The sequence below is a fragment of the Acromyrmex echinatior genome, chromosome 2 (assembly GCF_024713525.1).
Source record: "Acromyrmex echinatior isolate Ae372 chromosome 2, ASM2471352v2, whole genome shotgun sequence".
NCBI lineage: Eukaryota > Metazoa > Arthropoda > Insecta > Hymenoptera > Formicidae > Acromyrmex > Acromyrmex echinatior.
The window spans coordinates 8,512,352-8,534,794 of NC_141853.1; the positions used below are offsets into that span (position 1 = coordinate 8,512,352).

The following is a 22,443-nucleotide window of genomic DNA, read 5'->3' on the forward strand; positions in this document are numbered from 1 at the left end:
GCATATCTGCGCACGTGCAACGATGCATGTAGCGATAGTGACAGTTGTGTTGTGTGTTGATTGTTGGTCGTCGTGACGACTGATGACGACGACCGGGTCGAGCAACCGCTCTTTAAGAGCACGATGGAGCCCGTGTGATTTAATACTCCATTTAAAACGCGTTTAAAACCAAACGACGAAATGGTGGTCGCCGACAAACGTAGGCATCTGATAGTCTCCACGGCGGGGAACTTCTTCAGCGCGTCCGTGCAACACGACGACGAGGACATCGAGGATCGCGAGATCCTCGATCGCTTCCTGGAACAGTCCTCGTGCAGAACTCTATGCGCCAGGCCGGTCGACACCGACCGGAATCAAGTCCGTTTGAAATTGAGCATCGAATTGCCCGCCGGTATAAGAAACACGTTGGTCTTCTTTAAGGTAGAGACTCTTCTTTGAAAAGAAAAATATATTTTAATTATGAAAATTGATGAATAAATGCAGAAGATTAACGAATAAGAAAAAGGTTTTTATCGATGGGATATATTTATTGATTTGCTTTCTTGTCTTTCGTGAAATCTGCTTAATCCGTTCTTCCGTACATTTCTCTTACAGTTAGTTACCGTTGACTAATCACCGTCATGCCAAGTGTGACTTTCTTGATGATAGAAAGCATTTTCTAGAAAGTCGCGATTTAGCACGCTATTTACATATGCTGATGGTGCGAAAATTCATGTAGGTGACAGCGGCGACAGTAACAGAAGAGAACTTTCATGACGTGGTCCAGGTAGCTTCCACCGGCTGCGGGGATGGATCGGTACTGATTGAGGGTCTCCGTCAGGTATGGGCGCCTGCCCTTCGCTCGTCTGGTTTAAGTACATCTTGTTTGAAGAAATTGGAGGAGGGACTACTCAGCTCCGGATTTTCGACTACCGTTGTGGAGGAAGAGGAATTTTGGAAGCGGAAAAGGGATGAAGCTAAACGGTCGCACGAGAGAACGAATTGCGAGGAAGCTGCCAAGTCCGTGAAGAACATCAAGATCGAACTCGAAAGCGCCGCGGTGTCAAGGTGCACATTGTTACTTTGACTATTTTAAAGGGCTGTCTACAGTGGAAATAATGTAGTAATGCTCGTTTCTACTAATTTAAAATTTAGATTTTAATACCTCGGTTCAACTTACTTTTTATCTTTTTCTAATTCTTAGGTCGATATTCATAGTTGATTCTTATATTTAAGATCGTTTTAAGTATAATATTATGATATCATAAACTAATCATAGAATCGTATTAAGACATTATTTAAAATGATTTTAAAATAAGAATGGATTTTGAATACCGGTCCTAAAATTAGAAAAAAATTAGAAAAAAATTAAGAGTTAATTGTACGAAGAAATTAAACTACGTTGATAAAAACGAACTTAAATCATAAATAAAAAATCAAATCGTAATCAAATATGAAGAAAATAATCGACTATGATTGATCAATTTCTTATAAGATTTACTACATAATACTCCATTGTAAACGGCTTATTATGTTTTATGCAATTATTATTTTATGTTTCTTTTACAGAGATGGATTGATCGCTGTGGAAGAAGCTTGTGAAGCTATTTCTGTATTCGTGGATGATTTATGGAAGTTAGGGGGACCAGCGTATACCGAGGAACGAATGAAATCGTTTCTCGATGTAATCGGGAACGAAGTGGTTCAGCAGATACAAAATTATCTCGACGCGGTACGTTAACTATAATTTCTTAAATTATCCATAATTATCCATAATCAACTACAGAGTCAAGACGTTTCGAGGGCACACTCATAAATTGGCAAAAAGTCTTTGAAACGTCTATAATTGTTTAAAAATAAAAACATTATTTATGAAAATATTGATATTTTTATTGATAAATAAGATTTGATTTGAAAAAGAGGTGTTTACACGGAAAAAAGTTTTGCTGAAGTATCTAAAAATTTAGTTAGATACAGATCTAAAAATAATTTTGTTGGATTGTCAAAATAATTATGTAGGACACTCAAACTGGTTGTTAGAATTTCAGAACTTTTTGTAGCATTAATTGTCATGCTTAAATTTCTTACATAATTATTTTGATGGTCCAATAAAATTATTTTTAGATCTATATCTGCCTAAATTTTTAGATGCTTCAGTAAAATCATTTTTTTTGTTACCTATCATTTGATTTAGTAACGCTATTAAGTGACGTTTTTCGGAATGTAATTCGTTAGGTCGACATGACTGATATTCGCGCAAAGGACGAAACAATCGCATTCGGAGCGACAGTATGCGAAAAGTGGGTGAATGCAACGCAGAAACTAACAAAACTTTTCTGGCCGCATCATTCGCTCCATCCTTGGCGCGGACCGATCTTCGTACCAGAGAAATGCTCGAAGCTCGGCAGAAACCTCAGGTAGGCGTTAATGCATACGAAACGGTATGGAATGTAATAATAACGTAGTCGCAATCTTCTAGGCAGATGTCCGAGTTACGTGCGCAGCATCGCCAATTGAGTAAACTTCTGACTCCGAGTGAGAGATCGGGACTCGGTATCGAGAAATTGCTCCAAACGTTTGATGATACGAGAGGTACATTGGAAGGAACTTTGTTTTAGAAATATTTTATGCATAATAATTTTTTGATGAATTATTGGTTCTTACGTGAAGAAATCACAAAGTCAATCAATTGGTTTTTGTCTTCAAAAGAAAGTTGAAGATAATATTGTAATTAAAATAGATAAAGCAGTTTTTGGACTTGCAATTTCTCATGAATTGTTTAATAAATAAAAATTGAAATAATTAGAAATGAACACTATAATTTAATAAATTATTAAATAGTATAAATTAACGATACTTTAAATAAATAAACGTTAACAATTTGTAGTTGCTCTGGGCAGTGATAACTGGGACAATGAATGGAATAGATTGAGGCGTAAAATCGAGGACGGCTTGATACCAGCTGAAGAACGCGTTGCTCAGAAACTGAAGGATCACATTGCCGATGCTGATACTCCAAGCGCTTTGGTAGCCGAATTCGAGAGATACAGTGAACTGATGAAGAGGGAAGGGCTTAAGAGAGCCTTACGTGGAGAACGAGAGTCTCTGCTTGCAGCGTATCGTGATCTAATCGGTAGAGTGATCTAATCGTGAACTAAACCTCTTGAACTAAACTAAAAAAAAAAAACTAAAATGTTCTTCATATCTCTTAGCCATATAAATATGTTAAAAAAAAAAAAAAAAAGAAGAGCAGGGAATTTGTGTATATTTTTTCCTTCTTTTTACAATCATTATAAATTGATTATTGATATTATTGATATTTCTTACAAATATTTTTTTTCTTTGACATTATCAAGGATAATAGACGATAAATATTGAAAAAAAATACGCGCGCGCGCTAATCTGTACAATTCAAATTTGTTTCCATCAGTTAAATATTTTCTTGGAAATGTGCGGGATTCTAGAAAATCGTTTAGCTGGTCCCGACACGGAATACCTTCTGGATGCTCCTAAAGTGTTACAAGAGGTTCAAGCCGCTAGATCTGCGGAGGTACGACTCGAGAGTTTAGCTAAATTAGGAAAAGAGCTGCTTGTTGATCTTCCGGGGTACGAAGAAGTGGCAACGCGTTTGTCAAGCGCGCTGAAAGAAGCCGAAGAGAAAAAACGGGATTTGGTTGAGTCATGGGTAACTTTTAATTGCATATCTTTAATACAATATATTTCTCATTTATTTAAATCATTTTAAAATTAGACAAATTTTATAATCTAGCATTATATATATCTTTAGAAAGCTTAGTAGTGCGTTTTTATTCGTAGATAAACACCACCAAGGACGATATAGCCAAGAAGGATTTAAGCTTAGGCACCGATTCGCCGGTGGTTGAACTTACTGGCACTAGCATGATGCGAGTGACCTACGATCCTCGATTGATGACTCTGATTAGAGAAGCCAGAGCATTATCTGGCGAAGGCGTCGAATTACCGAGAGAGATTAGAGAGCTGGTAGATAGAGCCTCGTCTTTAGCAGGACGAGCTAGAGCTCTTCAGCAGGTCGCTACATTCCACAATACGATTGGCGATCGAATGGTGCCTTCCCAAAGACCGCTTATGTTGACGATAGCTCTCGAATTGGCGCGAGCTGTTCAGGAACAGTCGGGTGTCGTTTGGTCTGATCCTCATCTCGTCGATGTGTATACCGCTAGATTGAAAGAATTGGTAAGAAAGAATCGTCCTGTGTTATTTAGATTAATATTGCAAGTTGATGAAATTTATAGCATAATACATTTTATGCAGGTAGTGAAGTTTGCCCGACAAAACTCGGAATTGATTTCAAAGCACTCTACCTTGCGAGATTATGTGTCGGGTTTGTTGAAAGGTGATGCTGTGCACCTTGTAGGAAATCAGAACATATGGAAAGAAACGTTGACAAATATGAGAGCAATTGTCGATGCGGTGGATTCAGAGCATGGTAATGCGAGAGCTTGGAAGTTGCATTGGGATCGGCAACTCTTGAAAGCGTTAAGTGTAGCATACAGGTATAGCTTTGCGAAAAAATTCAAAAGAGATCTAAAAAATCCGAAACTTTTGATTATAATAAAGTGTTGTGTATATACAGATAATTAATTGCATGAAATTTATTAACACTGTTTTTTCACAAATAATTAGCTTAAAACTGTTTTATTTTATTATTCATCCAGGAATGCCTTGCCATCCTTGTCTAAGAAGCTGTCTGAGATTCGAGTGGAGCTCACTTTTCGGGATGGATCTTTACAATGGAGACCGCCACTCGAGGATATTCGCGCAAAATTATACTCCGGTATACGCCGATCACTTTCTATTCCTGTGAATTTTAGAGGTGTCGGAGACATCGCTGACGCACGCTTTGGTGATTTAGTGCAGAAAAACGCGTATCTATTCAGTGGCGTTTACAAACAAGTTGAAATCGTCTTGTCCACTCTCGAATTATTTAGGACCAAGTGGCTAAATTTAGCAACACCGGCCAATATCGACGTTGGTGAACGGTAAAATTAAAATAATATAATATTTTATGCAAGAAATTACTGCAAATAAAATTCTATTAATTTTTTTATAGAAAAAAAAAATTGATTAAAACCGTGAATGTGTTAATAAATTAAAAAAAATTTGTATTAATATATATTATATATCTACATTGGTCTATAATTTTCTAGATTGAAAGGTAAACCTCCCCAAGAATGGGCGAAAGCTTTTAAAGAGGCAAAACAGTGGGCTCAAGAGGTAAGTCTCATATTATGGGAATGAAAAGGAAAGTACATTATGTACTTATAAATAAATAAAAAACAAAAATACCAGTTTCCAAGATTTAATTTTTGATTACTTTAACATGCATCTTGTTTCTTATTTATGAATAGTTTTTAAGTTGTTTTTGTATTGAACATAATAAACTTCACAATTTATTAGTTTAACTTTAAGTAATGGTGTGGATGTTTAATTTTTGCCGAAATAGGTTGGAAAATTACGCGGTTGCGAGGTAAAAATCTCGTGCGTATGCATTGATACAGCAACGACGAGGAATGATTTGGAAATTGCGTCTCGTCATTATTGGGAACGACTGAGTTCTGATCTAAGAGCGGAAGCATCCTCACGTTTGGTAGCTATCGTAGACTTCCTATCCTTTGCGTCCAAGGAGCTCGAACGTAGACCGCGTAATGTAGAAGAGGTCGGATTAGCTCACGAGGCTCATGCACGCATTGAACAACAATCAGCAGGAATCGCCGAGGAGATGGAAGTCGTTGCTGTCCTCGCCAAAGTTATGGCCGCGTGGACCAGTGAGAAGCTCGACGGTAACGTTCTCTTCAAATAAGATTGTCGTATAATTTCCGTAAATTGCAAATAAAAATACAAACTAAGTTTTCGTTTTGTTTTTTTCCTGCAGGTATTAACGGGGCTCACGCCGCTTTGCAGGATTTGGAAGATCGTCTGGAAAAGCATAAGGCTGTTATGATGCGTTTGTTGGAGGACACTAAAGTTAATCTCCGTCACAGGGCGATAGCTCTAAGGGACGAAAGAGAAAGATGGCAGGTCAAGTGGTCAGAAAGATCGGAGAATCTCACTCTCGATTGGTTAGTGTCGATGAAGGAACGTTGGCTCAATCTAAACGGGCAGTTGGATTCTTTGAAAGCAGACTGCAATAGAATATCCCTGGACCTCGAAAATGTCCTGGAGGACGATGACATTAATCTATCACAAGTGGAACGTGAATTGGAAACTGAAGAGTCAAATTACAGGTCTCTTTAACTGAAGACCTTCTTTATGAAACTAGAAACTAGAAACTTTAAAAATTTTTTATTTCCTTCTCTATGTCAACAAAATTATTTTTTTATATGACATTTTTAACGAAAGATAAATTAATTATTGTATCAAACTCAATCGTAGATTCCAATCTGAGTTTTTGGAGGAGTTGAAAAATCAAGAAAGCGAGGAGTGGGCTGTAGCTAGAAGAAGATTACCGAGACTCCATGATTGGCTTGATTCCTGGGAGAATAAGATTCGGTTGTATGATAATATGGAAATTGATACCTTCGTCAGTAAAAAGATAAAAGAAGTTAGATCTGCGATCGAATCCATCCAACCGCTTCGGGGAGATGAAATCGCCGACGAGCACTGGACTGAATTAATTCCTATACTGGGCCTGAAAGTCGAAAATCCACGGGGTATCACTTTAGGTCACTTGTTTGCTTGTATAGAAGCGCTAAAGGAGAACGAGGATCGAATAAAAGTGAGAACTTACAATTTTAAGATGATTTGTTTGAAAAAATGAACGATAGTTTTAAATATTTCAGTATTTACAATATTCAATTTTTCCTATAAAAGAGGTCTTATTTTATGAAAAATTTATCTCGCGAAAAAATTATTAAAAATAATAGGTATATTTAATAAGACTTCAGTAAAACAACCTGGATATGAAACCCCATATACATTTACGTATATATATCGTATATAGTTCTGAAATTGTCACAAACGCGACATATATATTTCAGGAAATAACGAAACGAGCAGTCGCGGAGAGCGGGATCCGACAGGCATTAATAGACTTGGAGGTTTGGGAAAGCACGGCGTCACTTCCGTTACAGGAATCAACTGATAGCAAGAATAAGATGATCTTACTCGTTGGAGATTACGGCAGTCTCTTGGCAAAAATAGGTATCGTTTATATTTATTATTATTGATTGTTTAGTTTTTTATTAGTTTTATAATCTATTAATTTTGTTTTAAATTATAAATCGTTTACAGAGGAATTGAGACTCTTGCTCGAAGGAGCGAAAGGCACTTCAGGACACGACAGGTTCGCGTCTAGAGCTGCGCGTTGCGAGGCGGCTTTATCAGAGCTCGAAGAAAGGATTAAAGCACTCAGTAGCGTTCAAAGGAAATGGATCTACTTGGACCCGGTTTACGGAAGTGGAGCGGCTCCTAATGACTCTGGGAAATGGTCCAGAGCCGATAAGGAATTTAGGTCTGTTAAATTATATTAATTTAATTCTTCTATGCAGTTTTAATACTTTTTTTTTATTCATTTATTTAAATTATTAGGTGTTGGAATTAATTCGTAGCGTTTTACAAGTGATGGGAAGTACTTTCATTAATGTATTTTTTAATGCTCATGTGAAATAAATAACATTCTTTCATTAAAAAACGCTACGAATTAATTCCAACACCTAATAATATCTTCGCAAATTTTTAGATATCTCATAGGAGAAGTATCCCGAGATCCCAGAGTGCCGTCTCTAAGGCAACTTTCATTACCAGCTTTAATAAGTTTAAAGGATCTGTTAGACAGATGTCAAAAATGTCTGGACGAATTTTTGGAGGTGACATTTAACTGAAAAATAGTTATTTTATTAGAAAAAAAATATATATTTTATTATCTGTCAACCACTATAATGACACAAATCTTAATTATAGGAGAAACGAGCAGCTTATCCGAGATTGTACTTTCTTAGCGATGAAGACCTTCTGGAATTGGTATCGGGTAGTGGAAGAGGTTTGGAGGCTCATTTACCAAAATTGTATCACGGTATTGGTTCAGTAGTAAAGGAAAATAACTCGTTAATGGCGATTGTGTCACCCGAGGGAGAAGTATTAAAGTTACCTGAGACCGTCGATCTCACTGAACCTCTACCTCGTTGGTTAGATAATCTCGAAAAGGGAATAAGAAATGCGCTCTGTCAGAATTTGGAAAAATGTTTGAATGACTCCACACCCGATCCGTCCGTTTATCCCACACAGATATTGCTACTGTCGGAAAGAATAGGATTTACCGAACGCTGCGAACGTGCTCTGAAAGAAGGCCGCGCAGCTCTGCAGAAGCTTGTCCAATATTTAGAAACACAAAGAGCAAGATATAGAGGACTGGAAGACGCCGGTGATAAGTTAACTGCGCTGAAAGCGCGTGGGCTTCTTCTGGATACTGTTCATCATTTACAAGTGGCCCGAACACTGTTGAAAATCGTAATAACAGGCGAGAATGCCAGCTGGATCTGGCACAAACAACTAAGGAGTTACAAAATTGTGAGTTTTGAAAAAAAAATACATCTTGTCTCGTTAATTGAGCATTAAATCTGTAGCGACACAATATTTTTTATTCTTTAAAACGCACTCTATACATTCCAAAATGTTAAACAATAAATTTTTAAATAAACACTTTTAATATTTTGTTAACTTTATTATTACATTACTGTCGTATTTTTAAGAATCAAGATACATACATAATCCGATGCGCCGGTGCAGAATTACCGTATCGCTTTGAGTATCAAGGGGCGTCCATTGGTTTGGTGAGAACTCCCTTAACAGAGAAGTGTTTCTTAGCTCTCACGCAAGCTATGAAACTTGGATTGGGTGGGAGCCCAACTGGTCCTGCTGGAACCGGAAAAACTGAAAGTGTCAAAGCTTTAGCATCTGTTTTGGGTAGATTAGTTCTCGTCTTCAATTGTGATGAAGGTAAGACATCTATTTTTCCATTATTGCGGCAGACAATGATCATATTAGACTAAAGTAGGTTTACTATTAATACGTGAAATTAAAATATTTATTGCGAAATGTAGGAATGGACACTGGCAGCATGAAGCGTATCTTAGGCGGCTTGGCACAAGCTGGTGCTTGGGGTTGCTTCGATGAATTCAATCGTCTTGAGGAGGACACCTTGAGTGCAGTATCGATGTTGGTAAGGCCGCTTCAAGAGGCGTTACGAGACGGCTCGTCCGAAATTTTGTTGGGCGATCAGAAGATCAAGCTAGATCCTCACTGTTGCATTTTTATCACGATGAATCCAGCCGGAAGCGAGTACGGTGGCAGACGTAAACTGCCGGATTCTTTAGCGCGACTGTTTAGGCCTATTAGCATGGCGCATCCGGATAAATCGGATATTGCGAAAACTTTGTTGGAGTGTGCCGGTTTCTTAGAAGCGACTACTCTCGGCAAACGATTGGTAGAGGCTCTTGAAATTGCCGGGACCATACTTTCCGAGCAATCGCATTATGATTGGGGGCTCAGGGCGCTTAAATCTGTACTCAACGATCTGCGTCCGATTGCCGATGTTGATGAGACCACCAGGTACGTTCGTGTCTGTTTTTAAATTAATATATACTGAAAGAGAAAATTTTACTAGATATAACATTAAAAATTAATCTTCGTCTTATTCATGCAACATTATTTTTATAAGATAATTAGAAATAAAATAGATATAAATCAGTTTTGATAGAATTAAGAGAGATTTTTATTAAGATCTTTAAAATGTATAATGAAACACTTTTTGTTTTTTAAATTATATTGATTTGATAAAAAGATTTTTTATTCTTTGGTAGGCTTCTTGTTTCGATCAAGGCATCAACCCTTCCGAAATTAACGGAGGTAGATACGACGAAATTCCTATCGTTATTAGATGATCTCTTTCCGAAAGCTAATCTTCCTTTATCGGTCTCTACTGAAAGTGAAGACTTAGTCGTCGCATTGTTGAAAGTCTGCGAAATTCGGGGTTTGACGAAAGAGATTGCCACCAGAAGCATTCAACTGAATGACCTGTTAAAGAGCAGGACTGGTGTCGCCATAGTCGGCCCACCGGGTAGTGGAAAATCTTCGATCAGGTCATGTTTGACTGAAGCATTGGCGAAAATTGGTGTACCCATACAACAGATAATTGTTTATCCTGGAGCGATACCAAAAAGCAGATTATTAGGTCATGTAAATCCACGAACGAGGTAAACATTCTTTAATGGTTCTATTATGATTTCTCTTATAATTCAGGACGCGTTGAATATTGAAATCGTATACAATTGCAAATAATTGCATAAACAGGGAATGGAAGGAGGGCGTTTTATCGAGCGCGGTAACGTCCGCCGGGAATTCCGCAACCTGGATCATATTTAATGGAGATGTGGAACCCGAATGGGCAGAGGCGTTGAATTCAGCTCTAGATGATAATCGACTCCTAACTTTACCCAATGGAATAGGAATTAAGCTTGGTAGTGGTACAAGGTACAAATTTTATTAATTAAAGGTCTATACCTATCGATGTCGATTTCATTATTATTTCTTATTGGATATAACAACATTCATAATGCGTAGTGGCAAAATCTACACACTAAATTCTAATTATATACATCAAAAATAAATTAATTTATAAACTCTATGTTTTTAATGATTTAATTACTTGACTATATTTGTATGTTGTATACTCGTAAAAAAAAGGTTTATCTTTGAGACCCACAAACTCGCCGATGCCAGCCCAGCTACGGTTTCGCGATTGGGCGTTTTGCATCTTGGCTCGACGAGACCGACATCCTTATTGGTGCCTTGGCGTTTAGAGCAACTCTCGTCAACTGCTGCGGAAATTGCGAATACCCATTTATGTTCGTGCATTGATGAAACTTTAAAGATAAACGTTAATAGTTTTTCCGCATCTGGTCTGATGGCCGCCACATTGTGTCATCTTCATAAAGCGCAGACATTCGCTCAGGCCACTCAAGCTCTTCTGATCTCATTATGTGGCCAAGTGGAGGATGTACAATCCAAAGATAATTTGGCGAAATTTATTTACGGATCAACCGAAAGCTGGTGAGTATTCTGCATTCTAATCTTTTTAAAATAATAACTTAGACCATTATTATGCCGTTTATAAAATTATTTTTCAGGTGTCCCGATCCACAAAAGCCAAGTGCGGTCCTTTACGATTCTGAAACCGATCGATTGGTACCTTTCAGTGATACATATGAATCTATTAATACTGATTATGGACCCATCTTAATTTCAGGTATTGTTAATTAAAAAATTTAGTTTTTAAAACGTTAACGTTTTTTAAGATCTTTAAAAGGGATAAAGATCTTATTTATATATTTTATATAGATCGTATCAAAAAAGCATTAGCAGCTACTTTGCCCTGGATAGAAGATGGCCATCCGATTATGATTCGTGGACCTGAAGCTTGCGGTAAAAATGCTTTGATCAACGTTGCGTTGGCAAGAATAAAAAATCAAGATACCATGACCATAGTGCGAGGATCTTCGCTTTACGGTCCTGGCAATCTCCTGAATCGTTTGAAGAAGGCCTGCTTACGCTTGGAATCTTCTTCGCAAGGTAGGACGTATAAGCCGAGAAGCGGATCTCGAGTGCTTCTTATCTTGGAAGATATGCATCTCGCCGCTAAAGATTTACAGGTATAATCCCAAACAATCATTTCCTCTCTAACTTTTTAATGCATTAATTTAGATATGACTTGTAGCAATCTTCAATACTTTAATACGAAAAAGATAAAATTTTTTTTTAAACTGTTGTTGCTTTAACTATTGATTTACAAATAACATAAATTTTTTTCGAAAAAAATCATTAAGTTAAGAAAATTCTAATAAAAAAGATTGTAACAAGATGCTAATGAGATCAAATTATCTTTAGGAATTGGTGAGAGAATTGCTTCAAGAGGAAGGTTTTCTTGAGGAAGATCTCGAATTTTCTAAAATATCCGTAACAATTATATGCACTGCTGACGTGACTACTCGATTACATCCAAGGCTTGAAGCTTTATTTGCAACTTATTATTTAGAGTGAGTAATTTCTCTACAGAAAAAAATATAAATTAGAATAAAGTTTGAAAGAAATTCGTTCTTTAAAATTAAATGTTTAATTTTATGCAAGTATATAAATTTAATTTTCTGAATTTAAAAAAATTAAAAAGCAAATTAGAGAAATGAAAAATGAAAAATTAGAAATTTTAATAAAATAAATTTCAGTTATTAATTCTCTTTAATTCATGTTTTCTCTTTAATTCATTTTAAACAAAATTAGTAATAAATTTTGAACAAAATCTTAGAAGATTTTAAAATATACCTGCAATAGATATCCAAGTCAAAAGGATGTCGCGGCCATTCTGGAACTTCATTTGAGGACTTCTTTGAAAGACGTTGACTTTGTCATAGCGGAGTCTTGGATCGCTCGAATAAAGCCTAGTATTTTGGATGCTTTCCGATCTATAAGTTCCGCTCAGGAATCTTCTTTTACCTGGACTCTTAAGGATATTGTTTTGTGGGCAAAACTCTTAAAACATTATCCTACTCCCGAAAACGAAGCGTACATCACTCATTATTTGTTAGATATTGGACAACGTCTATTTCGCGCGAGGTATTATTCTAAGATCATAATATTCTATAAAAAAAATTATTTGTTAAAAGCATATCATTATTTTATGTATATATTTAAATTAAATTTTTAAGAAAGTTAAATTAAGTTTAAAGAAAAGTGAATTTAACGTCTTAATTATTTAAATTTTTCTTTCTTGATAAATAATAGTACTGTGTTTTATTCTATTTATTAATCCTATAGATTAACGCCCAAGGCTCTGACACGATGGGAATCTCTGCTAATTTCGAAAGATTCCGAGGTAAAAGATTTCAATAATGATGTATATGCATGGAAGAGCGCGAATATTGGGTTATATCCTTTAAGTGAGGAGCAATGGCGAGAAGAGATAATCAACGCAGCGGCTAGATGCGCCAGAGAGGGTCAACCAGTGCAAGCATCGGTTTCATCTTATCTTCTGGAAACCATAGCTGGTATGTACGATTTAATTAAATTAATAGATGAGAAGAAGATTGACATTTATACAACAATGTTAAATATTTTGCTAGGGCTGAGTTGGGCCATTGGATGCGATTTTCGCGGTATTGTTCTCATTGGACGACCTGGAGCGGGCAGAAGGTCAGCAGTTAAATTGGTTGCAACATTTTCTTCCTTACGACTTATTGATTCAGGACCTGGTACCGTAAGATAAATTATAATCACAATTTATCTATTATTGTATTTTGTTCTTTGGAATCCCGTCATATCCGTCAATTGTTTCTTAGAACGTGGTAAAGTGGCGATAAAGAACGCTGTGCAGGCAGCGGGCATCGAAAATCAACCGACTTTGCTCCTGCTGGAGGAACATCATGTTAGGGAGGAAAGTTTAGCGGTAATGGTGAGTGCCATAGTATCCAAAGGAGAAGTTCCAGGACTTTATGCAACGGAAGAGCTTGACGCGTTGGTTGCACCGCTCGCCGATTTGGCTCGAAGGGAAGATTTTCAAGGGACGCTGGAACAATATTTATATCATCGTACGTATATACTCAAAATTTTTTTTAATGCTAAATAAATTAATTTATAGCGTTTCTTCTGAAACAATTTATAAAGTTTATGTTTATACATATATTATGTGATAGATCTTTTTCAGAGGATTGAAAGTTACTTTTTATAAATAATTATTTAATAGTTACACCGTTACCATTACTTAAAAAATAACAATTCGTTACTTTTTTGTTACTTTCTTAATGACGAAATAAGATTAGTCTAAAAAATTTTGTAATATTTTTTGTTTAAATATTAATAAAAGCAATAAACAATGGCATTAGACCGATGTGTGAAAATATAACTAAGAAGCAAAATGATTTTTCGGCTTAAGCTAAAGCTTTGTATCATAGATAATAATATTTCTGAGTGAATATATGTATATACACTTATATATACATGACTTATATATACTAGTTCTACAATCCACGCGCCGATTAAATTTTCAGTCTTAAAACACAATCCAATTTTCCACAAGAGATTTTCCATTAGCAAAAAAAGTAACTTCTAAAAGCATTACAAGTAAAGTTATTTTTATTCTCTGATTTTTTGCTATTTTTTGTCTTATTATATATAAGGCCTGTGATTGATTTCGCAGGCTTGCGTAAATACCTTCGAATAGCGGTGATCTTAGATTCAGAAGAGATCGAATCGTCGTCACTGCTACGTCTCGGCCTTTTACGACATTGTGCGCTGCTTGGATCTGGACCTGGTGGTCCTGATGAGTGGTGGTCCCGAGAAAGTTCGTTGATCAAATTAGCAATTCAGGAGGGTACTTTGCAATTAGACGAACTCGAGGAATTATCAAACTGCGCGAAAGTCATAATCGGAGCACATCTTCAAGCGCCTCGTTATCAAAGGGCCCCGGCACGATTCCTCGCTCTAGTGCATACCTGGAGATATCTTCGCGACACGTGGAGCAAGGAGGTCGAAGAGAAGTTGCGATCTCTTGAAGCCGGTATCAGCAAGCTAAGAGAAGCCGGCGATCAAGTAGCTAAGCTGGAGGACGAAGTGTCCAGACAACGTCAGGAACTAGAGGTTTGCAATAACATTACTATTTAATTGTAAATTTTTTATTTTATATTTAATTCTATTTTACAGCACTGCAATTACATAAATATTCTGTTTAAAGGTGGAAAAGGGAAGGGCCAATGCAGCTCTTGAACAAATCACTGCTACAATGAGAGGTGCGACCACTCAAAGGGGAGAAATGACAAGTTTGAAGGCTAATACAGAACGCGAGAGTGCTGAACTCGCACGGCGTAAGGTAATATTATTTTTCCCTGTTATCTATCGTTATCAATACGAAGAACTGAAGTATAAGACTCACAGAGATCGCCCAACATGTCTGCGTCAATGCAACGCATATACAAAAGGAGCAATATGCTTATATTGATCTTATCGTTTGCGTAGGCGGACATAGAAAGTGAATTAGGAAAGGTTGAGCCTCTAGTAGCGCAAGCTGCTCAGGCAGTGGCTGGTATAAGTGCCGATGCATTGGCTGAAGTTCGTTCGTTGAGAGCACCGCCAGCGCCGGTGAGGGATGTGCTCGAAGGTGTTCTTCGGCTGATGGGCATAAAGGATACATCTTGGAACAGCATGAAGACATTCCTCGCCAAGCGGGGTGTCAAGGACGAAATCAGGTAAGCAATTATTGGCTTAATCTAATTAATTCATATTAATTTATTAATTTACTTTTTACTCTATTTAACTATTTGCTTAATTTTAAAACTAAATTCTTCCTTTTTCACTTTTCTTCGGAATTTAACGCGTAGAAATTGGGACGCAAGACGTAGTACGCCTGCGAGTTTAGAAGCTGTTTCCAAATTGATAAAGGAACGTCCGGACAGCTTCGAAGAGAAAACCGCAAAGAGAGCATCGGTGGCGGCAGCTCCATTAGCCGCTTGGGTACTCGCGAATCTTCAATACGGTCAAATATTGGAACAAGTTGCTCCACTAGAACGAGAACAACGTCAATTAGCAGAGTATGTCTTTTAAATTACCTTTTTCGCTTCCGTATTTTCCATATCATCTGTGTCATTAATTTTTTTTCATTTTTCTATCTAATTTCGAATTTGTACTATTTACCTTTTAGATCTAATCGCTTTATATCACTCGATTTTTTAATTCTTTTGTGACTTAAGTCGATTAGCGGCGGCTGAGGCACAGTTGGGAAAATTGGAAACGGGATTAAATACGGTGGAGAGCCGTGTGGCGCAGCTTCAGAAAGAGCTTGCCGAGCACACGAGGGGCGCAGCTGAATTGCAGTTGCGAACCGAATCTGCCGAGGCCAGTCTATCAACAGCGCGTGCTCTGTTACGGAAACTCGATACCGAACATCGTGATTGGCAAACACAATTCCAAGAGCTGACAGCCAGAAAAGAACGACTGGACGTTGAGGCAGCTAATGCAGCAGCTCTACTTGTATATCAGGTAATCAGTCTTTCTTTTAGATTTACTAATGTGAAAAAAATGCGATGTTATATTTTGGGACAATTAACTTTATTCTAAAATTTACACATTAATTAATATATGTTGAATACAAAAAGTTTGAATCGTCTTATGTTTTAATATTTTAACTTAATTTTTTAAATATTGGAATAGGTCTAGACATTTATTTTTAATTATAATAATAAATAATAATAATTGATCCTTAAAAAATTAATGACTTACTACATTTGGATTGCATAGGATCCTGAGAGAGATGACAATTGGAAGAAATCAGCGACTAAGTTATTAGTAACCGAACGCGAGAGATTATTATGGAGGGCACAGGGTTTACCAGCAGACACGAGTAGCTTGGTCGCAGCCTCCCGTGTTCTGAAAGGACCCCTAGTACCTATTTTCCTTGATCCTTCGGGAGTAGCAGTCATCTGGATCAAACGCAATTTTGGCACGCGACTCGAAATAACTCAGCCTGAAAATTCTAAATTTTTCACGGCTTTGGAGCTCGCTGTGCGTTTCGGGAAACCTCTCTTGGTCGAGGAAGTGGTTGAATTTCCATCGATACTTTTGCCCTTGCTTCGTCGGGGACCGCTTAGACTGGGCGATCGTATTCTACCGGCTCAGGAAGGCTTTCAATTATTCCTGGCCACTAGGAAAGATCGATTAGAAGATATCCCGAAGGAAGCTGATGCTGTGTTGTGCGAGATTACGCTTGGTGCCGGTACGAAAAGCTTAGCAGAAAGATTTGTAGAGAAGGTAAGGAAAAAAATAAATAAATATATGTGATTATTTCTCAAATTTTTATTCGATTTTTCTTACGTATTTAACGATTAACGATTGTTTCATCAGCTTTTACTGAACGAAACGCCAGAGCTCGAGGCGCAAAGAAGAGAAGCCTTGGAGAGGGAAGAAAGATTATCCGGAGAACGAGACGCGGCCAGGCTGGATGTGTTAAGCCAATTAGCTACAGCTAGAGGCCAAGATCTCTTACAAGAATCCCAAGAACAAGGAGGTCTTTTGTCTTCATTGGAAGCAACGCAAGCCAAGGCGAAAGAGATAGCGATCGCGCTTGAGGAAAGTAGACAAAGTTTGAACGAAGTTTCAAGGTATCGTCAGAATATTATTTTTATATTACAAACATTAATGTTAATCCCTGTATTAACATTTAAAGATAATGTTGTTTTTTGTTCTCTTTTTTTTAGGCGTGCCAAAAATCATGAAAAGTTTGCGCAGTTTGCCGCTAATGTTTATGAGACTATCAAAGGATTGACACTTCTCAGCTCTTTATACGTTATCTCCACAGAAGCCTACACCGATATCTGCTTAAAAGCGGTGCAAGATGACATTTCTTATACGAATGAAGACGGAGAAAAGAAACAATCGCGAGGTCTAATCGAGAAACGGTATGTATAATATGATCAATTAAATTGTGAAATGACATAAAGTCATCATGCTGTTTATTGTGTGTCAGGTTGATAACTCTAACGTTCCATCATTGCGCAAAGGCGATCTACAGGAAGCACAGGCTTCCACTAGCGCTGCATATGGCGTTGTCATTAAATCCAGTGTCAGATGTCGAGAGGAATCTTTTGTTCGACAACGGCACGATCGCCAACGCCGATAATTCTGACTTTGAATTACCCGAATGGATACCGGATGAACGACGTGAAGCTATACAAGCCTTAGGTTCTTCTCTGCCCAATGTATGTACTTAATACGACGTCTTCAGTAAACAGTCAAAAGATTTATTAAAGTGACTTCAGTATTTTCCATGAATAATTCGAATTCTTAATAGAGTTGAAATTTTTATGTCGGTATTATTTTTTTAAAGGTAGCCGCTAGAATGAAATCTTCTTGGCTGAACAATATTTCTGATATTTACGCGGATAACGGACTCAGTGCTTTTCAAAAAGTTTTAGTCGTGAAGGCTTTGCGACCTGATTATTTGCACACCGCCCTTTCCAAATTGGCTGCAAAACAATTAGGCAAGTATTACAAATAGCACATGAAGTTTTAAAACATCTGCGATAATGTTGCAGCTTAAACCGTAACATTTTTGTCTACAACGTCACAGCTATTGTCACAACGTCATTATAATGTTTCGATAGCGTAATATCAGCAAAAATAGGATAATATTTTTAGGTTTTGAAAACGATGTCATAGTCATTTTGATTGCACAAGTATTTTGTTACAAAGAAGTGACATATTATATAGCAGTGTGACATAATAAAGATTTATAATAAAGATAAAATAATTAAACGGAGAATGTTCTTCATATGTAATTAATATACGATTAAAGTTAATTTTTTATTTTTAAATTAAATATGTAAAAATTTTGAAAATAGAATTAAAAAATAATTTTTGCTTCAACTGGAGTTGAATCTGTAACAACTCGAAATTTCCGTCTCATATTTCCGTCTAATATTAGATAAAATTTAAAGAATAATTAATCGTTACAACCTATTACAATTTATAATACATATATAAGTATATTAATGCGGATGCAAATTCATAAATACGATGATTACAGAACTGCGCACAGATCCTTAGGTATTAATTTTAAAGCCGCATAAATGAACACATTTGATCATTCGCTGTTACATAACTAAGTTTATCCTAAAATTGATAGTCATGTTAGTTCTTGCTTTTGCTGTGACATACAAATTACAACTAGATTACAGCTGTTTGGCTGTATTTTAGCTTTTACCCGTGCGCATAGATTCACTTACGGTGCACTTACGTACACTTACCACATCAAAATAGCTGTGGCTGCATTTTGGCTTTTCTATTAGCTGTCACAGTCTCTGTACAGCTATCGACGCATCCAAAATAGCTGTGGCTGCATTTTGGCTTTTCCATTAGCTGTCACAACGACTGTACAGCTACCAGTGCATCCAAAATAGCTGTGGCTGCATTTTGACTTTTTTATTAGCTATCATAGTGATTATACGCAACTATTAATACAGCTAAAATAGCTTTGACTACTAAATAGCTGAAATTAAGGCTGGCAGAACGTTATACTTGCTACATTTTCGCAGCCGCAGCGAATATATTCAGACTGTTATTTGGGCAGATAAAATGCGATAAAATTATTTTGAATTTCGTGTATATTCGAATATTTAAATATTCTTGCAACTCTTACAATTTTTAAATTTATATACTCGAAGAGTATACAAATGTTTTCAAATCAAAGTCAAACGAATAAGGCGAACGTATAAACAGAATCTTTTATTACTTTTACTTCAGAAATAACCGTTATATTTTAATATATATAATAAAATATTTTTAATTAAAATTTACGTACGAAAGGTGTGAAAGATTTGGCACCGCCGCTATGGTCATTGAGTACGATCGTCCAAGAGAAGGCGGGATTATATCCTGTGTTATTACTTTTATCGCCGGGGACTGATCCTAGTCCCGAACTTAAAGTACTAGCTGAGAAATATACCTCCGCTGGATTTATCGAGGTTTCTTTAGGTCAAGGACATGTCACTCAAGCCGAATTGGCATTGGAAACCGCATGCAGGTAGAATATATAATCATAATTTCCAAAAGCATTGTGATGCAATGTATGTAATATTGCGAGTAAAGAAATTTAAAAAATTCTTCATCTTAACACTTTTATAAATGCAAAATTTTTTATAATTGGAAATATACGATTTTGTGAAATAAATACACATTAATTACCATTACTTCGTAGAAACGGTGGTTGGGTCTTGCTAAGCAACTTGCAGCTTGCTCTAAATTGGCTACCGCGATTAGAAAGTATGCTTCGCTCGTCGATGTGTACTACAAACAAAAATTCCTCCACGAGGATCTGGCTGACTACGGAGGAGTGTTCCGGATTCTATCCGGGTTTAGCGGGGCTTTGTCTGAAACTGGCGTACGAACCGCCCGAAGGCGTGAAGAGGAACATGAGAAAATCGCTTCAGCAATTGCGACAGTCGCAGCGTAATGGTGATGTCGCGGCCACTACATTAGTGCTCGCCTGGTTACATGCAACGCTTCAAGAACGGCGAAACTTCGTTCCTCAAGGCTGGATCAGACCATACGAGTGGAACGAGTCGGATCTCGAAGCTGCCTACGAGTTAGTAGTGAAGAACGTGACGAAGGAAAAACGATCTCAACAAGGTATGTGAAACATAAATATGTATAAGTGATTTTGACATCTTATATGACGTTATGTACAGAAAATATATTGGTATGTAAAGGGGACTGGCAAATTGGCAGAGGTTTGCTCGACGTTGCGGTTTACGGCGGACGGCTTCAAGATGATTATGATGCAAGGGCATTGCGCTCGATGATACGTAACATTTGGTCCAGAGACATTTTCGAAGGACGCCGGAAGTTGGGAGATGTGTTGAAAGTGACCGACATGACGATGGGCGATCCGGTAAAGTCACTGGAGAATATGGATGACGTCGATTCACCGAAAGAATACTTCGGACTTCCTGCTAATGCTCATAGAGCATGGGAAAGAGCTGCTGCGGAAAAAGCTCTAACATACCTTAAAGGTATCTTTAAAGCTCAGATAAATTAGAACCAAATAGTACATCAGATTTGATTAGTATTTTCTTCTTATATTGAACAGTTCAAGTTTTCAAATATGCTTAAATTCTTTTCAAGGTATCTTGATGAAGCCGTTCAACAATAGCGAAGAAAATAGCAATAAATTAGAGAAGTCAAAAGTTCAACACGATCTAAAGGTAGTTATGGATCAACAATGTTCCTTGACATTCACATGTGACACAGGTACCATAAGCGAACGGAAAGGAAATCCTTTACAGGACTTTTTCATCGACGAGATCGATCTTACGAAGAAGTTATTGCATATCGTACAAACGGACATGGATGCGTCATCTTTAGAAGATAACGAGGTCAGATTTTGATTTTGAAATTTTCACTTTTTCATAGTTATTTTAGTGTAACGATAATTATAATTATATATATTTCTTCATAATAATAAAGATTATTTATAATTCTAGACTCCCAAGCATTGGTTTGCGGAATGGCGAACGGGCCCAAAAAATGCCATTCAATTCGCGAAGGCGCTTTTATCCAACTATGAAGCACTAAAATCCTCGGCGATAAACATACCCAATCGAGTCGATTTGTCCCAGCTGTCCCGACCACGGGCTCTTCTGATTGCCCTGAAACAACACACCGCGCGAGAGCTCGGTCATCCATTGGAAACTCTTCATCTTCGCGCCAATTGGATCGAGAATCGTATGAATAAAGAGTGGAAGGTATCGCTCCAGCTCGAAGGTTTGCTCGTATCAGGTAAGCTTGATTGATTGTCAGACTCGACAGAGTTTGATCCAGTATTTACAGTATTAAATTTTTCATTTGTTACGAGAGGAGCTGGAACTTGCGACTCACATTGTAATTAATTAACGAATCACACATTTAAGAATTTTTGAAAATTTTTGGACAATATCAAAAAGTCCAGAGTATCTTTAAATAAAAGAAAAACACGTTTTGCTTACAGGAGCCTCGATCGAGGAAGGTGTCTTAAAGGATCTGGACGTAAATTCAGCAGCAGTCGCAGTTGCCCCGACATGTCAAGTAGCATTTATGCCAGAAGAATATTCGGACGATAAATCCGGCGATGGTAATCTTTACGCTCTTGAAGATACGTATCGACAAGATTATTTGAACATACCAGTTTATACAAGTGTCCAACGGGAGGCTTTAATTTGTTCATTACCGATCACGTGTCCGCGAGAGGAATGCGATGCATGGTTACGCCGTGGCGTCATCCTGTATCTGAGATAAGTAGCTTTCGTAATTGTCCCCGATTAAACTGATAAAGATGAAGATACATGATACGTTTATTACGCAAGTATTAGATGTTAAATCAGATCTATAACAAAAGTAAACACAACAATCTTAATTATTGTTAAATATAATAGTTAGTAAAAAATATGGATTTGTATTCACACATTTAATTTTAATAAGAAACATAGATTCCTAATCTATATAGTCCTAAAGTGTCTTAAACTTTTATTTATTTAGTTACTTTTATTTTTTACTCGTTAAATGTATTTACTTGTTAAATGTAATTTAAATCAACTTCATAGATAAATAATGTTTATAATTATCCGTTAAACTAACGAAGATGAAGGTATGGAATGATATGCAAATGGCTCTAGAGTCTAGGCGTTAAATCAAATTGCTAACAAAAGCAAATATTTCCTCCTAACTATTCAAATACTAAAACATTCACTTGTATTTATTTATTTAAATGAAAAAATTATTTATGTTTATTTAATATTGATAAGAAACTTAGGTTCCTAATTTGTAGTCTTAAAGTATTTTGAACTATTTATTTAGTTGTCCAACAAATATATTTATTTGTCATATAAATTTAATAAACTGATGAATCAACTTTGC

At 36.8% G+C, this 22,443-nt stretch overlaps 1 protein-coding gene across 2 annotated transcripts; it reads left to right on the forward strand.

Moving 5' to 3' along the window:
* Positions 1 to 38: 38 nt before the first annotated feature.
* Positions 39 to 22,438, forward strand: btv (dynein cytoplasmic heavy chain beethoven). 2 transcript variants are annotated; one of them, XM_011065604.2, is made up of 46 exons: positions 39 to 420; positions 719 to 1,047; positions 1,549 to 1,711; positions 2,215 to 2,396; positions 2,459 to 2,571; positions 2,867 to 3,112; positions 3,444 to 3,664; positions 3,796 to 4,194; positions 4,273 to 4,514; positions 4,677 to 5,000; positions 5,169 to 5,235; positions 5,465 to 5,801; positions 5,894 to 6,245; positions 6,394 to 6,736; positions 6,999 to 7,161; positions 7,252 to 7,471; positions 7,700 to 7,826; positions 7,921 to 8,526; positions 8,709 to 8,955; positions 9,060 to 9,567; positions 9,819 to 10,211; positions 10,309 to 10,488; positions 10,702 to 11,067; positions 11,145 to 11,263; positions 11,356 to 11,666; positions 11,902 to 12,050; positions 12,343 to 12,624; positions 12,826 to 13,055; positions 13,131 to 13,259; positions 13,347 to 13,595; positions 14,204 to 14,643; positions 14,738 to 14,872; positions 15,019 to 15,248; positions 15,381 to 15,590; positions 15,750 to 16,038; positions 16,297 to 16,806; positions 16,900 to 17,156; positions 17,253 to 17,453; positions 17,522 to 17,753; positions 17,882 to 18,035; positions 19,360 to 19,576; positions 19,751 to 20,181; positions 20,262 to 20,564; positions 20,677 to 20,927; positions 21,036 to 21,330; positions 21,539 to 22,438. In XM_011065604.2, exons 1-46 carry the CDS (start codon positions 181 to 183, stop codon positions 21,823 to 21,825), a joined length of 12,279 nt encoding a protein of 4,092 aa, XP_011063906.2. In that variant the 5' UTR covers positions 39 to 180; the 3' UTR covers positions 21,826 to 22,438. The 2 variants fall into 2 exon arrangements, with proteins under 2 accessions (XP_011063906.2, XP_087259055.1); XM_087402929.1 differs by lacking the exons at positions 39 to 420; positions 719 to 1,047 and having other exon boundaries at positions 1,622 to 1,711; positions 2,463 to 2,571.
* The last annotated feature ends 5 nt before the right edge of the window (positions 22,439 to 22,443 follow it).